General features: G+C 43.7%; 2 protein-coding genes across 2 annotated transcripts in view; both read left to right on the forward strand.

Moving 5' to 3' along the window:
- RPL14 (ribosomal protein L14) overlaps positions 1–2,761 on the forward strand; it is a 31,590-nt gene extending 28,829 nt beyond the window's left edge. The window contains exons 6-7 of the mRNA XM_012650530.1: positions 2,506–2,600; positions 2,719–2,761. Coding sequence (XP_012505984.1) covers positions 2,506–2,600; positions 2,719–2,761 — 138 coding nt within the window. The remainder of the gene's footprint in view (positions 1–2,505; positions 2,601–2,718) is intronic.
- An 18-nt stretch (positions 2,762–2,779) lies between these two features.
- ZNF619 (zinc finger protein 619) lies at positions 2,780–11,507 on the forward strand. The gene is given in 6 exon segments (XM_012651619.1): positions 2,780–2,803; positions 6,401–6,558; positions 6,760–6,822; positions 6,824–6,876; positions 7,122–7,235; positions 10,027–11,507. Coding segments are annotated over 6 exon segments (1,893 nt in total).
- Positions 11,508–12,325: the final 818 nt, after the last annotated feature.

Consider the following 12,325-nt stretch of genomic DNA (forward strand, 5'->3'; position numbering starts at 1 on the left):
ATTTTTATCTTGACATATCTGTGTGCTAGTTTGTTTCTTTAGAGTTCTTGATTTAAAATAGTTTCCCTTTAGAACTTTGAAGAGAGTCCAGCAGTACCCTTACTCTCTCTTACTCTGGACTAGGCACTGTTGGAAAATGAAGGGACAGAAACAAGAATTTGTGAATTCTCCTCTGCTCCAGAAGACACACATATCTCATTTACTTTTCACAATATTCCTATTTTCACGTGAAGCCGGTTAAGAGAGGTGAAATAAGTTCATTCATTCAACAAATATTTGTGGTGTACCTGCTGAAGGAGTTCTCCTAAAGGAACTGTCTTCATTTTTTGCTGCTATAACATAATACCACAGACTGGGTAATTTATAAACAATAGAAGTTTATTTGGCTTATGGTTCTGGGGGGCTGGGAAGTCCAAGAGCAGGGCACTAGCATCTAGTAAGGGCCTTCATGCTGAGTCATCCCATGGTAGGTGGAATGACAAGTGAGCACTTGAGAGACAGAGAGAGGATAGGGCCAAATTCATCGTTTTTATCAGGAACTCACTTCCACAATAACCCACTCCCTTGATAATGGCATTCATTCATTCATGAGAACAGAGCCTTCATGGTCTAATCACCTCTTAAAGGCTCCTCCTCTTAATATCTACGAGTTTTGGAGGGGACATTCAAACTATAGCACGAGCTTAGAGTCTACTGGGGAGAAAGACAGTAAAAAGGCAATGTCAGCAGTGCACTATTACAGCAGTAAGCATGGGGAGCCAGGAGACCATCATCTAGGAAGTGAGAAAGGACTTCTTTGAGGGACAGCTGTTCTCAAATCTTTTTTTTTCCCCCCCTCTGGCTTGTGCCTCTAGGTATATGTTCTCAGATCTGAAAGGTTTAGGGACAGTACCTGAAAGAGCCAGATATTTCTGAAGAGTTTTAAAAAGCAAACAGTGGCATGACCAGATTTGCATCTTAAATCATCCCGGCTGCAGTGTGGAAGCAAGGATTGGAGGAGGCTGGACTGGAGACCAGGGAAATGGTTAGGAGGCTGTCTCAGTAATCCAGGACAGAGAAGATGCAGAGGAAGGAGTTATCCCAGATGACCGACTTGGTTGGTTGGATGCAAACTGGTGCGTTTCCGCGGGATGAGGGAATCCTGGAGGAGGAACAGGAAGGTGAGGGAAGGATGATAAGATTAGTTTGGAACATTTTGAATTTTAGGCTCTTGCGGAGTAGTCAAGCAGAAATAAACAATAGGCAATTTGAAACACAGGTCTCTGGCTCGGATCTATCTGCACAGTGCCTGGCCAATAGGAGGAACTATTGCCATGATTATTTTATCTGGGCTAGAGAAAGAGATAAGGAAGTGTCTTCCAGGAGAGTGGTGATGATACACAGGAATAATAATGTCAGCAATAATTTATCTAGCATTTATTTTGACTTAGATATGATACAAAAACAGAAAATGTGTTTTACATGAACTGACTCAATCCACTGAATTTATAAATTCAAAACTATTACCATTCTCCCTTGAGAAATTGAGGCAAAGATTTAAGTATAACTCCATACTGTTAATAAACGGCGGAGCCAGGAGCCAGGAACGCAGACAATGAGACCCCAGACCCTACGTCTTAGGTCACAGTCCAGTAAATCAGACATTAAGTGGGAGGCAGGGGCTATAAATCCATCAGAAGGTTAAGTTACTGCTAGTAAACGCTACAGCCAGAATTCAGAGCATAACAAGAATAATGTGGACTCTGTCCTTGAGGAATTTATCGTCTGGTTGGAGTGCTAACACATAAGCGAAAATAATTAATAGAAACCAAGTGCCGAGGGGTCATGGGGAAGGGAGGGGTGGGAGTCTGGCTTGGGGGAAACCATAGAGAAGGGCCAGCCTCCCGACTTCCTAGAGAGGCGCTAGGAACCGCAGCCCGCTCGCGCTTCTGCCTTGGCTGCTGGCGCTCCGGGTGAGTGACTCCGGGTGAGGTTCCCCGACCAGGCGTTCCCTGACCCGGTTCCCTGTCCTGGAGGTCCAGCGTTGGGACCGCGCAGACACCGTCCTAGAGGCCCGCGTGCCTGCCCCGGAGCCCGGGTCCAGCTCCCTGCCCTCGGAAGCTCAATCGACCTTCCTGTCCCAAAGAGCTGGCTTGATGTCCTGTCTGGCTCTCCGTACTCAGGGCGGACGGCCCGTGACTGTAGGGTCGCCTGTTTTCCCTGGGTCCAGTTTTCAGCTCCCGATCGGGTCTCCGGTCAGCATTGCCCGCTGGGACATTGAGCGTCTTACCCTTGTCACCTGGAGCCAGATTACCACTTGCATTTTGTCCTGCAGCCCGTGGTTGGTTCAAGAGTACCCGTTATCCTACTTTCTCTCTAGAAGCTCCTTTTGGGTCTTTGACACGATCACTAGAAGCATTCAGTACAACCTACTTAGTAATGTATTCATAGTGGGGCAAAGGATTTTCTTAAAAGCCATGAATCCATTGCAGTTCTTGACTCTTGCTTCACAAATATTCTTTCTAGGAATTTCGAGCTTCACCAGACAGATCTATAGGAGAATATACAAAGGGAGAATTTGCAGGATCCTATGAATCAGTGGAGAAGGTGGTTGAGAACAGGCAAAGTGTCCTAAGAATATCTATTTCCATTGATAGTGCCAGGAGACTAAGAGGGAAGAAGTGGAGAGTGTGGAAAACAAGACGGAATCAATCTCATTGTGGTTGTCTCTCCTCTTAGTTCTGCAGGTTCTTGTTTTTCCAAACAAGAGGGCAGTACATGAAGCCAGGGGTCATCAGCCATGCTCCAGACAGTATGGTTCCAGGTGAGCAGAGCTTTGTTCCAGCTTTCCATATTCAGAACAGATATGAAAGGTCACTAACAGGTTCAGTAGCCTGACTTGGCCAGTCCCCGTGCTGAGCTTTGCATCCATCAATAGAGTATGGCAAAGGAGTATGCTAGGGGCATTGATGAAGGAGAGCAGGTAAATTTGGGAGGATCCAGTTCGTTGGGAAAGAAGGAAAGAATTCTAGAAAGTGAGAATCTGCATCCATGAAAACTAACAGTGTGGTCCATAGATGAGCAGCTTCTGCATCACCAGGGGGCTTGTTAGGCAGAATTTCAGGCCCCACGCCAGATCTCCTGAATCAGAATCTACATTTTTTACAAGATCAAGGGAGTTAATCAGCAAGTTAAAATTTGAGGAGTGCTAGTCTGCATCACAGTACACAGAGGAAAGCCACCTTCTGAGATTTGACAGGCACTCCCAGGGAAGGAGTTTGCCCTGCAGGCCACCCAGTTAGGGTACAGTGAGGCCAAAACTGGGAGCATTTGGAAGATGTGGCTTGATGAGGGAGGTGTATTCTTGGAGGAACGCTGAGTTTGGAGCTGAAGCCAGTGCCTTTAGCCCATTGCAAAGATGGCAGCATAGACTCTATGAGAGCCTGTATCCTTTGTTGACATAAATTCACACAGCATTGAAAGCAGTGTCCCTCCAGAGTTTTCTGTGTGATAGTGGATGATTTCACTGGATTTTTCTCTAATGTCCTAGATCATGTAATGAGAAGCTGAGTGTATCACGTAATGGACATATTATGTAATGAGAAAGCTCCATCCCAGAGACTTAAAAGCAATGTGTATGCACTCCTTTTTGTGGATATTGGATATTGGACAATCTACTTCTGTTTGAGCACTTCAGCCAAAATTAGTTCCTATAAGTCAGGAAATGTTTAAACATCTGTAGGGAGTAGGTTGCTCTCCTAGTGCTTTGCCTGAAGTACAGTAGTTACTTAGGATTAGGTTCTACTAAGAAAACCCCAAGTGACAGTGGCTTAAACAAGGTAGAGCCTTTTCTCTCATGCAAAAGAAGTCTGTGAGAGTCAATCCAGGGCTAGTGTAGCAGCTCCACTATTATCCTGCTCTCAGGCTCTTTCCGTCTTTCTGCTCTACCATCCTAGCACTGTCTCGCATGCTCTAGGCCACTTTACGGTCCAAGATGGCCACATGATCTCTAGCCATCATGTGTGCATTCCAGCTAGAAGAGGAAATGCCGGAAAAGGTGAACCTTTCTTTTTTAGGAACCTTCCCAGAAGTCCCTGATAATATACTTGCATTTCATTGGTCTCACTTAGTTGCCAGGGCTGAGTGCAACCTCAAGTAAAATTAGGGTTCTATTACTTAGGAAGAAAGGGAGTGTATGCACACACAAACAGATGCACACACCTGTTCATCTTTGCTATAATTTCTATGAGGAATATTTGTCATTTAGAATCTTCTAGGAAATTCCCCCAATCTTATCTGTGGTTGTAATAAGTGCTGAGATTTATATGACATCATGTGCCAGGTGATGTTTTAGTGCTTTGTACACATTAACCCATTTTATCCTTACACGAGCCCTATCAGATAGTTACTACTATTATCCTAGTTTTACAAATGGGGCAACTGAGGCACACGAAGGTTAAATATCTCATCCAGGGTCACATAGTTAATGAATATCAGGGATAGAATGGGATTTGATCCTAGGGAGTCTGGCTCTAGAGCAGGGTTTTCAACCTTGGTGCTATTTACTTTTCATACCAGGTGATTCTTTGTTTTGGGTATACATTGTAAGATGTTCAGCAACATTTCTGGCCACTATCTAATGGATGCCAGTACCACTTCCACCACCACCATGCTGCAGTTGTGGCAACTCCAGACATTGCCACATATCCCATGGGGGGCAAAATTACCCCCATGTTGAGAACCACAGTTCTAAATGTCTATGCTGTTTGTCACTCTGCTGTGCTGCCTCTGTAACCTACTTCCAATACAGGGGAATCAACAGCCCCACCTAATAATGGAGAAGGAATAAGTGCAAACAAAGGAGAGAAGCACAGTGATCACGGATGGAGCAGGATATTGAGAAGCTAAATGTTTCAAGAAACAAGGAACCAAAGAATGCATTGATAATTAGAGAGTTATCTCAGAGGTGAGGAGGAGTAAAGCATAATGTGAGGAAAGGTGAGGTCTATGTTCCCAGCTGTTGACTCTGAAGGAAGTAAGACAGAGTGTTGTTAACATTTGGGGTCAGTGAAGTATCTATTCTGTACTGTCCAATAAATTACCCCTTAGCTACATGTGCCTATTTAAATTAAAATCAATTAAAATTAAAAATTCAGTTCCTCAGTCACACCAGCCATATATGAACTTCCTTGTCAAGGTGTCATCTGATTTCTTTACTGTATAGTTACTGTTTTCCTTTTGCAACTAATAAGTAATCTATGGGGAGACATTTAAGGTCATGCAAATATCCTGCTTCTCATCCAAATTTCCTCCTAGATTTAGGATCTACTGATGATTTTTGCATAAACCAATCTTTACAATGATGACTACAGATTTTCTAGTACTTCCGGAGTTATCTTTCTTCCACCCAGAAGAGACTAAGCACAAAGAGAAGTTTGCTAACAAGATAAACGGGGATGGAGTACAGTGTGAGTCAGAGAGAAATGTTATAGTAGGACTAATCTACATAAAAATGGTTAGTTCATTTTGAAGTTTTTGCTTCCTTGTACAACCCTGTAATAGAGACTTAGATAAAAAGGACTCCCCTTAGTCCATTTCAAGGTGCTTGATATTGCTGATTCCCCTCATCTGAAAAGGGAAATAATAATTCTTACTTCACAGATGTATTATTGCGATTGAACAACTTGATGTAAAAGTAACAAAGCCCTAAACAACCTGTGATGGTTTCCTTCTTCCTTGAGAAGTTGGAGATGGTTGTAGTGGGAGGCAGAGAGGGATACACATGGTGAAGAGGACAGCATTGGCAAGTCTGGCAGAGCTTAGGTGATCAGGGGACAGATCTCTGCACAAAGACGGGAGACTGCCGTCCTGTCCCTGGAGTCAAGTGTGTTAGGAGATGAGGAAGTGACACTGTACATTGCCTTCAAGGGAGAACCAGCATTTTCTGATAAGGCGAGGTGGTAGAAAGAGGGAGAAATATCCAGAATGAATATCTCCCTGGAATCATTCCTGTGTCTATAGAAGGTGTGGAGGAGGAAGACTAGAGAGAAGCTGAGTGGAAGGCCCTGACAGGTGCTTCAGGATGGATGGAAGCAGGTTGAAAGACAGGTACCTGCTGTGGTTGATTTAGAAAACATGCCAGAAAAATATACCTGGCTTATGGAACCAGACATAGGTTGACATGATCACCAAGCAGAGGACAGCAGGTGTTGGACTGTGTGCTTAAGATGATTAATATTGGAGCTCCAGAGGTGTGGACATGGAAGATGGGAAAGTGGCTGAGGGCTTCCCTTGACTAGGGTACTGTGTGGCTCTCCTCACCAGTACAAACCTTCCATGGGGCTCAGAGCCATGGATTCCATTAGATTTATCCCTTCCCTGGAATTCAGCTCCCCCCACCGCCACCCCAGCTCTTATGCAGGGCTTCAGCAGGAACCTGTCATTTCAGGAGCCAGTGATCTTCGAGGACGTGGCTGTGTACTTTACCCAGAATGAATGGGCCAGCCTGGACTCTATGCAGAGGGCCCTGTACAAGGAGGTGATGCTGGAGAATTATGCAAATGTGGCTTCCTTGCGTAAGTCCTCCTTCCTCTTTGAAACTCAGCTTCTGCCCTTAGGGGCTCCTAGATTCCTCCTTAGCAGCTCTGGGATCTCTGATACCACCAGGAATGATGTCCTTTGAACTGAGCTCCCTAATCCCCAGTTTTAGCAGTACCTGGATGGAGAAAGGGCTGGGTTTGCTTTGGTTTTTAATAGGACCCCCCCTTTTCTGATTCCTAGTGGGGACTCCACTGCAAGGGGCCTTCCTCTGGGCACAGAGAGAAGCGAGAAGGTTCCTGGTGCACCACCTCCAGTCTTCCAGTTCCCTGGAGGAGACCTTGGTCCCATCTCCTATGTGTGACAGTCTCCTAGGACCCCCATGTACATACCTCCAGTGACTGTGGAGCTTTCTGTCCTCTTAGAGGCCAGAATAAGCTTTGAGCCCTTCTTTAGATTTCCCCAGATTCTCTCCTCACTGACCTCACTGAGTCTCCCAGGGCATCCACTTCTTTTTTTTACCTGACAAAGCAGAGGGTAGTCTGAGGGAGGCCGCTGGTGACTCTCCTCAGCTTCCTGTTCCTTTTTGTTTTCTCCTCTGGCAGCATTTCCAGTTCTCAAACCAGATCTGATTTTCCAGCTGGAGCAAGGAGAAGCACCATGGGTCCCGGATCCCTGGATGTCTGCTGGGGGAGAGGCCCTGAGAGGCATGTGCACCGGTGAGCAGGAGAACCTACCATCTTTCATTCCAGCTTTGCCTCCTCCTTTCTTTCAGTTATTTAACCCGAAAGAGGTGTTTCTCCTGTCATATGGCTGTCGTGGGGATGAAAGCAGTCACTGTTATTCAGAGAAGTGTTGCTCACTAGAGCTTCATCCCCAAACTGGAAAACACTAGTCCAGCCATTTCATTTTCTGTCATTTTTCTTTGTAAAGCTAAAGAGTTTCAAACTCTGGTGGTGAAAATAGGCTTCTGTTGGTCAACTTAGGAATATAAACACAATATAGTAAGAACTTGTTTCTATAAGAACATTTTTATGTGTATATGTGTGTATATGAAACTGTACATAAGAATGGAACTTTTCTGAATTCCTAAACACTAAATTATAAATTAGCGTTTGAAAGAAGGCTTGTTTATATATTGGGAATGAATGATTCCCTTTTTTGAAAGATACTAAATGGAGGTGAATGTAAAGAACCATTCAGAGATTTGGTTTATAGCCTTTCTCATTCAGTTGCCCTGTTCTCATACTCTCTCAATCCTTCATACTGTTCAGAGCCTCTGTAAACCAAATGCTCCTTTCTGAGTCCCTCCCACTTCTATCCTAATCAATGCCTTTGGGTTGACTTCAGCATTTTAGGTCATCTTGATGAAGAGCCTTTCCCAGTAGCCTTCCTGCAGTTCTCAGTGTTTCCCTTTGCCACATCCACATGTTGTCTATTTAGCTTGGCAAAGGCTTTAACCCAGCATTAATTCAGTAGAACTTTCTGTAGTATGGAATGTTAGCTATCTGCACTGTTCAGTGTGGTAGACATTAGCCATATGCGTGTGGCTAGTGCAACCGAGAAACTGAATTTTTAATTTTATTTCATTTAAATTAATTTAATTAATTAAAATTTAAATAGCCACATGTGTGGCTGGTAACCACATGGGACTATGCAGCCTTAAGTAAGTGAAAGAACCACCTCGATCTGCCTCTTTTAGTTTCCGATCAATAAGTTTCAAACTCTGGCGCGCATCAGAATTACTTGTGAGGCTTGTTAAAATACAGATTGCTAGGTGCCACCTCCAGAGATTCTATTTCAGTAGACTAGGGTGGGCCTGAGAATTTGCATTTCTAACAAATTTCCAGATGATGCTGGTTCCAGGACCATAATTTGAGACCACTGTTCTTGAGAATCTAGAGCTATGTTCCTTAAACTCTGGGTTGCAACTCATCTGTGAGTTGTGATCAGCATTTTAAAAATAGACTGGACCAGGCATGGTGGCTCATGCCTGTAATCCCAGCATTTTGGGAGGCCAAGGTGGGAGGATCACTTGAGGCCAGGAGTTCGAGACTAGCCTGGGAAACATAACAAGACCACATGCCTATAAAAAAATTAAAAAAATTAGCCAGATATGGTGGTATGCACCTGTAGTCCTAGCTATTTGGGAGGCTGAGATAATAGGATTGCTTGAGCCCAGGAGTTCAAGACTGCAGTGAGCTATGATCATGCCACTGCACTCCAGCTTGGCAACAGAGCAAAACCCTGTCCCCCATAAATAAATAAATAGATAGATAGGCTGTACTAGGTGTAAATAAAATAAACCAAAATAGTATAAAATCTATCATGAATGCATTGCTCTTGTTAAGTATAGTGTTTTGTGAAACTTATTTCTGTTTTAGTTGTGTGCTTGTGTAAGCAAGTCTGTACTGGATTAGGATCTAAAATGTGAGTCATAGTCAACAAGGCTTGAGAAACACTGAGGTGGAAGTTTTACTTGTCAGACTGTTGGTGCTTGAAAAGGCAAAATTTCTTTCTATATTGTAGCACCACCAGGGAGAGCATGAGCTCTCCACCCTGCCCCAGTTGCCATCCCCAGTCTGGGCAGGGTTGTTGACCAGGCCTGTCTTTTCCCCTTTCAGAGGTCAGTCTCCCAGAGGACAGCATTTGGGTTTTGAAATTTTGGTCTTCTTATGAACCCTTCGTAACCAGCCCAGTGTCAGAAACTATTTTCTTTCTAGTCAGACTTGTGATAGAGTACATCTCTTTAAAAATGACAGAATATTGGATCGGGTGTGGTGACTGATGCCTGTAATCCCAGCATTTTAAGACCCTGAGGTGGGAGATTGCTTGAGCTCAGGAGTTCAAGACCAGCTGGGCAACGTAGCAAAATCCTATCTCTATAATAAATAAATAAAATAAAATAGAAGTAATACCTGTGTCTTCCTCACAAGGTTCTTGTAGGAAGTAAAGTAAGAATAAGATAGTGAATGTGAAAGCCCTTTATAAACTTTAAATGTAAGAGATATAGAAAAAATAATTTTAAAAAATACATAAAAAAATAAAAATGACAGAATATTTTAAATCATTTTGACAGGTTTCATGCCTTGATTAAGCCTTGGGATCCACTATCGTAGACAGCATCTCCCAGCCCTCTGGATACCATGTGGTCCTAGAGTTGCCTATCCAGCTCTGTCTGCTTCAGTTTAGAGATCTCTTTTTTCACCTTCAGCTCCCTCTGCTGTTTTTTATTGCTTCTCCTTCCTGGGACTTCTCCACCCCATCCCCATTTGCCTTTATCTATTTGCCTTAAGCAACAGCTTTTGCGGTCCTTACTCTTTTTGTCATCCTTATGGCATTGCTTACCTTCTCCTCCTCCAGTGTTTTTATTCTCTCTTTGGGGCACCATTAGGTAGCTATGTCTCTCTCCAGAAATACATGTGTCTAGGGCAAGGTCATATTGCTTTATCCCTTTTCCTTCTGGCCTAAAGAATAAGGGACTCTTGTGTTTTCTTTTTGTCATGCTAGGTGGTAAAACCAAGACTAAGAAGGAGGAACAAGCTCCACAACTGAACATTTCTAAAGGATCAGAGTCTCACGGACTGCCAGCGGAGGGGCTGCTGATGGACAGTCCCCAGCACCCTCACTTCAGGGACAGGTTAGAGAATTCACAGCTGTGTGACACAGAGAAGAAAACAAACTTAAAGAAAGGAGATTGCATAGATTTGATAGTCCAGGATCCCACAGAGAAGAAAATAAACTTAAAGAAAGGAGATTGCACAGATTTAATAGTCCAGGATCCTAAATCCTCCACTGTTAAAAGAGAGGTGATAGCTAGGAAATTGGAAGAAAGCAGTAGTGTCAGCACACATCTCATTACAAAGCAGGGCCTTCCTAGAGAACAGGTGTTCTATAAATGTGGTCAGTGTGGTAGTTACTACAACCCCCAATCAGACCTTCACCAGCATCAGAGAATTCATACTGATAAAAAGACCTACAAATGCAAAGAATGTGGGAAAACCTTCAGATATAACTCAAAACTGTCACGGCATCAGAAAATTCACACTGGGGAAAAACCGTATTCGTGTGAGGAATGTGGGCAAGCCTTCAGTCAAAATTCCCACCTTATTCAACATCAGAAACTCCATGGTGGAGAGAGGCCCTATGAGTGTACAGAGTGTGGGAAAACCTTCAGCTATAATTCAAAACTGGTAAGGCATCAGAGAATCCACACGGGGGAGAAGCCCTTTAAATGTAAGGAATGTGGGAAGGCCTTCAGATGTCGCTATGACTGCATCATCCATGAGCGAATTCACACTGGGGAGAAACCCTATGAATGTAAGGAGTGTGGAAAAAGTTTCAGTTCTAATTCAGTCCTGATTCAGCATCAGAGAATCCACACTGGAGAGAAACCTTATGAATGTAAAGAGTGTGGCAAGGCCTTTCGCCGCAGTTCGGTATTTCTTCAGCACCAGAGGTTCCACACTGGGGAAAAACTTTACAAGTGTAATGAATGCTGGAAAACTTTCACTTGTAGCTCCCACTTCCTAGTGCATCAGAGAATCCACACTGGAGAGAGACCTTATGAATGCCAGGAGTGTGGGAAGACATTCAATCAGAAAATCACCCTGGTTCAGCATCAGCGAGTTCACACAGGGGAGAAACCTTATGAGTGTAAGGAGTGTGGGAAAGCCTTCAAATGGAGTGCAAGTTTCATTCAGCATCAGAAGTTGCATACCAGGAAGAAACTTGTCGAAGTTACAGGGCCATCTGCAGTGCTCTCCCCTCTGCCTCCCCACAGTGCGTGCTCTGCCTCAGCCCCACCAGAGCCTCTCCCATCTTCTCCATGTGCCAAACTGCTTCCTCCCTCTGTGCCTCTCTTCCTGCTGCTCTCTTCACCTGAAATGGCCAGCTCTTCACCCGTCCAAATAGTACATTTCTTTCAGGATCTTGCTTCGTCTGTGAAGTCATCTCCTTGTAGTCTGAATCCTTTGTCTCACTCCCTGTGAGTTCCCTCATTTTCTCAACTCCTGTTGCATCTCAAGTTATCAGGGTTTCCACTGGGCTCTTGATCATGTCTTTATTGGTCTTGTCTTATATAAGTCATTATTGTTTTCCCAACTTCATTCTAAGTTCTCACGCTGAAGGACCATGCCTGATTACTCTCTTTTATCCTCTGGGTAGGAAATGGCAGTATTTGTTCTTTATAGCGTCCAATTTTGGTCTATACTATGAGTCTGCATCTGCCTTCTGGAGCAACTGGAGTTGGATGAGTTTGCAGAACATTTTGGGTTTTAGGGGATATGGCATTATGAGATGGGCCATTGTATAATAATTAGAGATATAGGAGAAATGCAAAGCCTGTGCAGGGAGGTAATCAGAGAAAGTATGCAATGATCGCTTTCAGATTTTAAGGAGGGCCATTTGGTGGGCTAGTGGTAAGGTTCACTGTGGGGAGAATCTGAGCCTTGGAATTTTTTTATTATCCTGATAGTGACTATTATGAGGGTCCTGTATAACTACGTGAAAAGAAAATGAAGTGATGAGTTGGCACAAGTAGTAATAATGTAAAATGGTGTTTTTAAACTTGATTGGAATGGAATGTGGTTTTTCAGTTTGGGTTCCTTTTCTATTCCCATTCATATCTTTTTTCAATTTCAGTGCCCACTCAAATATACAAGTACAAAAAGTGACTTGGGCTTTTGCAATTTAGGGTAGGCACCTGAGTGTGATAATCTCTAAAATCATACATAGAGTGACCTTGTTGGCATCGCACTGGTGAGGACCAGAGGCAAAGAGGAGAAACCTCACTGTGACTCGCTGTAGC

Source organism: Propithecus coquereli, unplaced genomic scaffold, assembly GCF_000956105.1.
Source record: "Propithecus coquereli isolate 6110/MARCELLA unplaced genomic scaffold, Pcoq_1.0 Scaffold1, whole genome shotgun sequence".
NCBI lineage: Eukaryota > Metazoa > Chordata > Mammalia > Primates > Indriidae > Propithecus > Propithecus coquereli.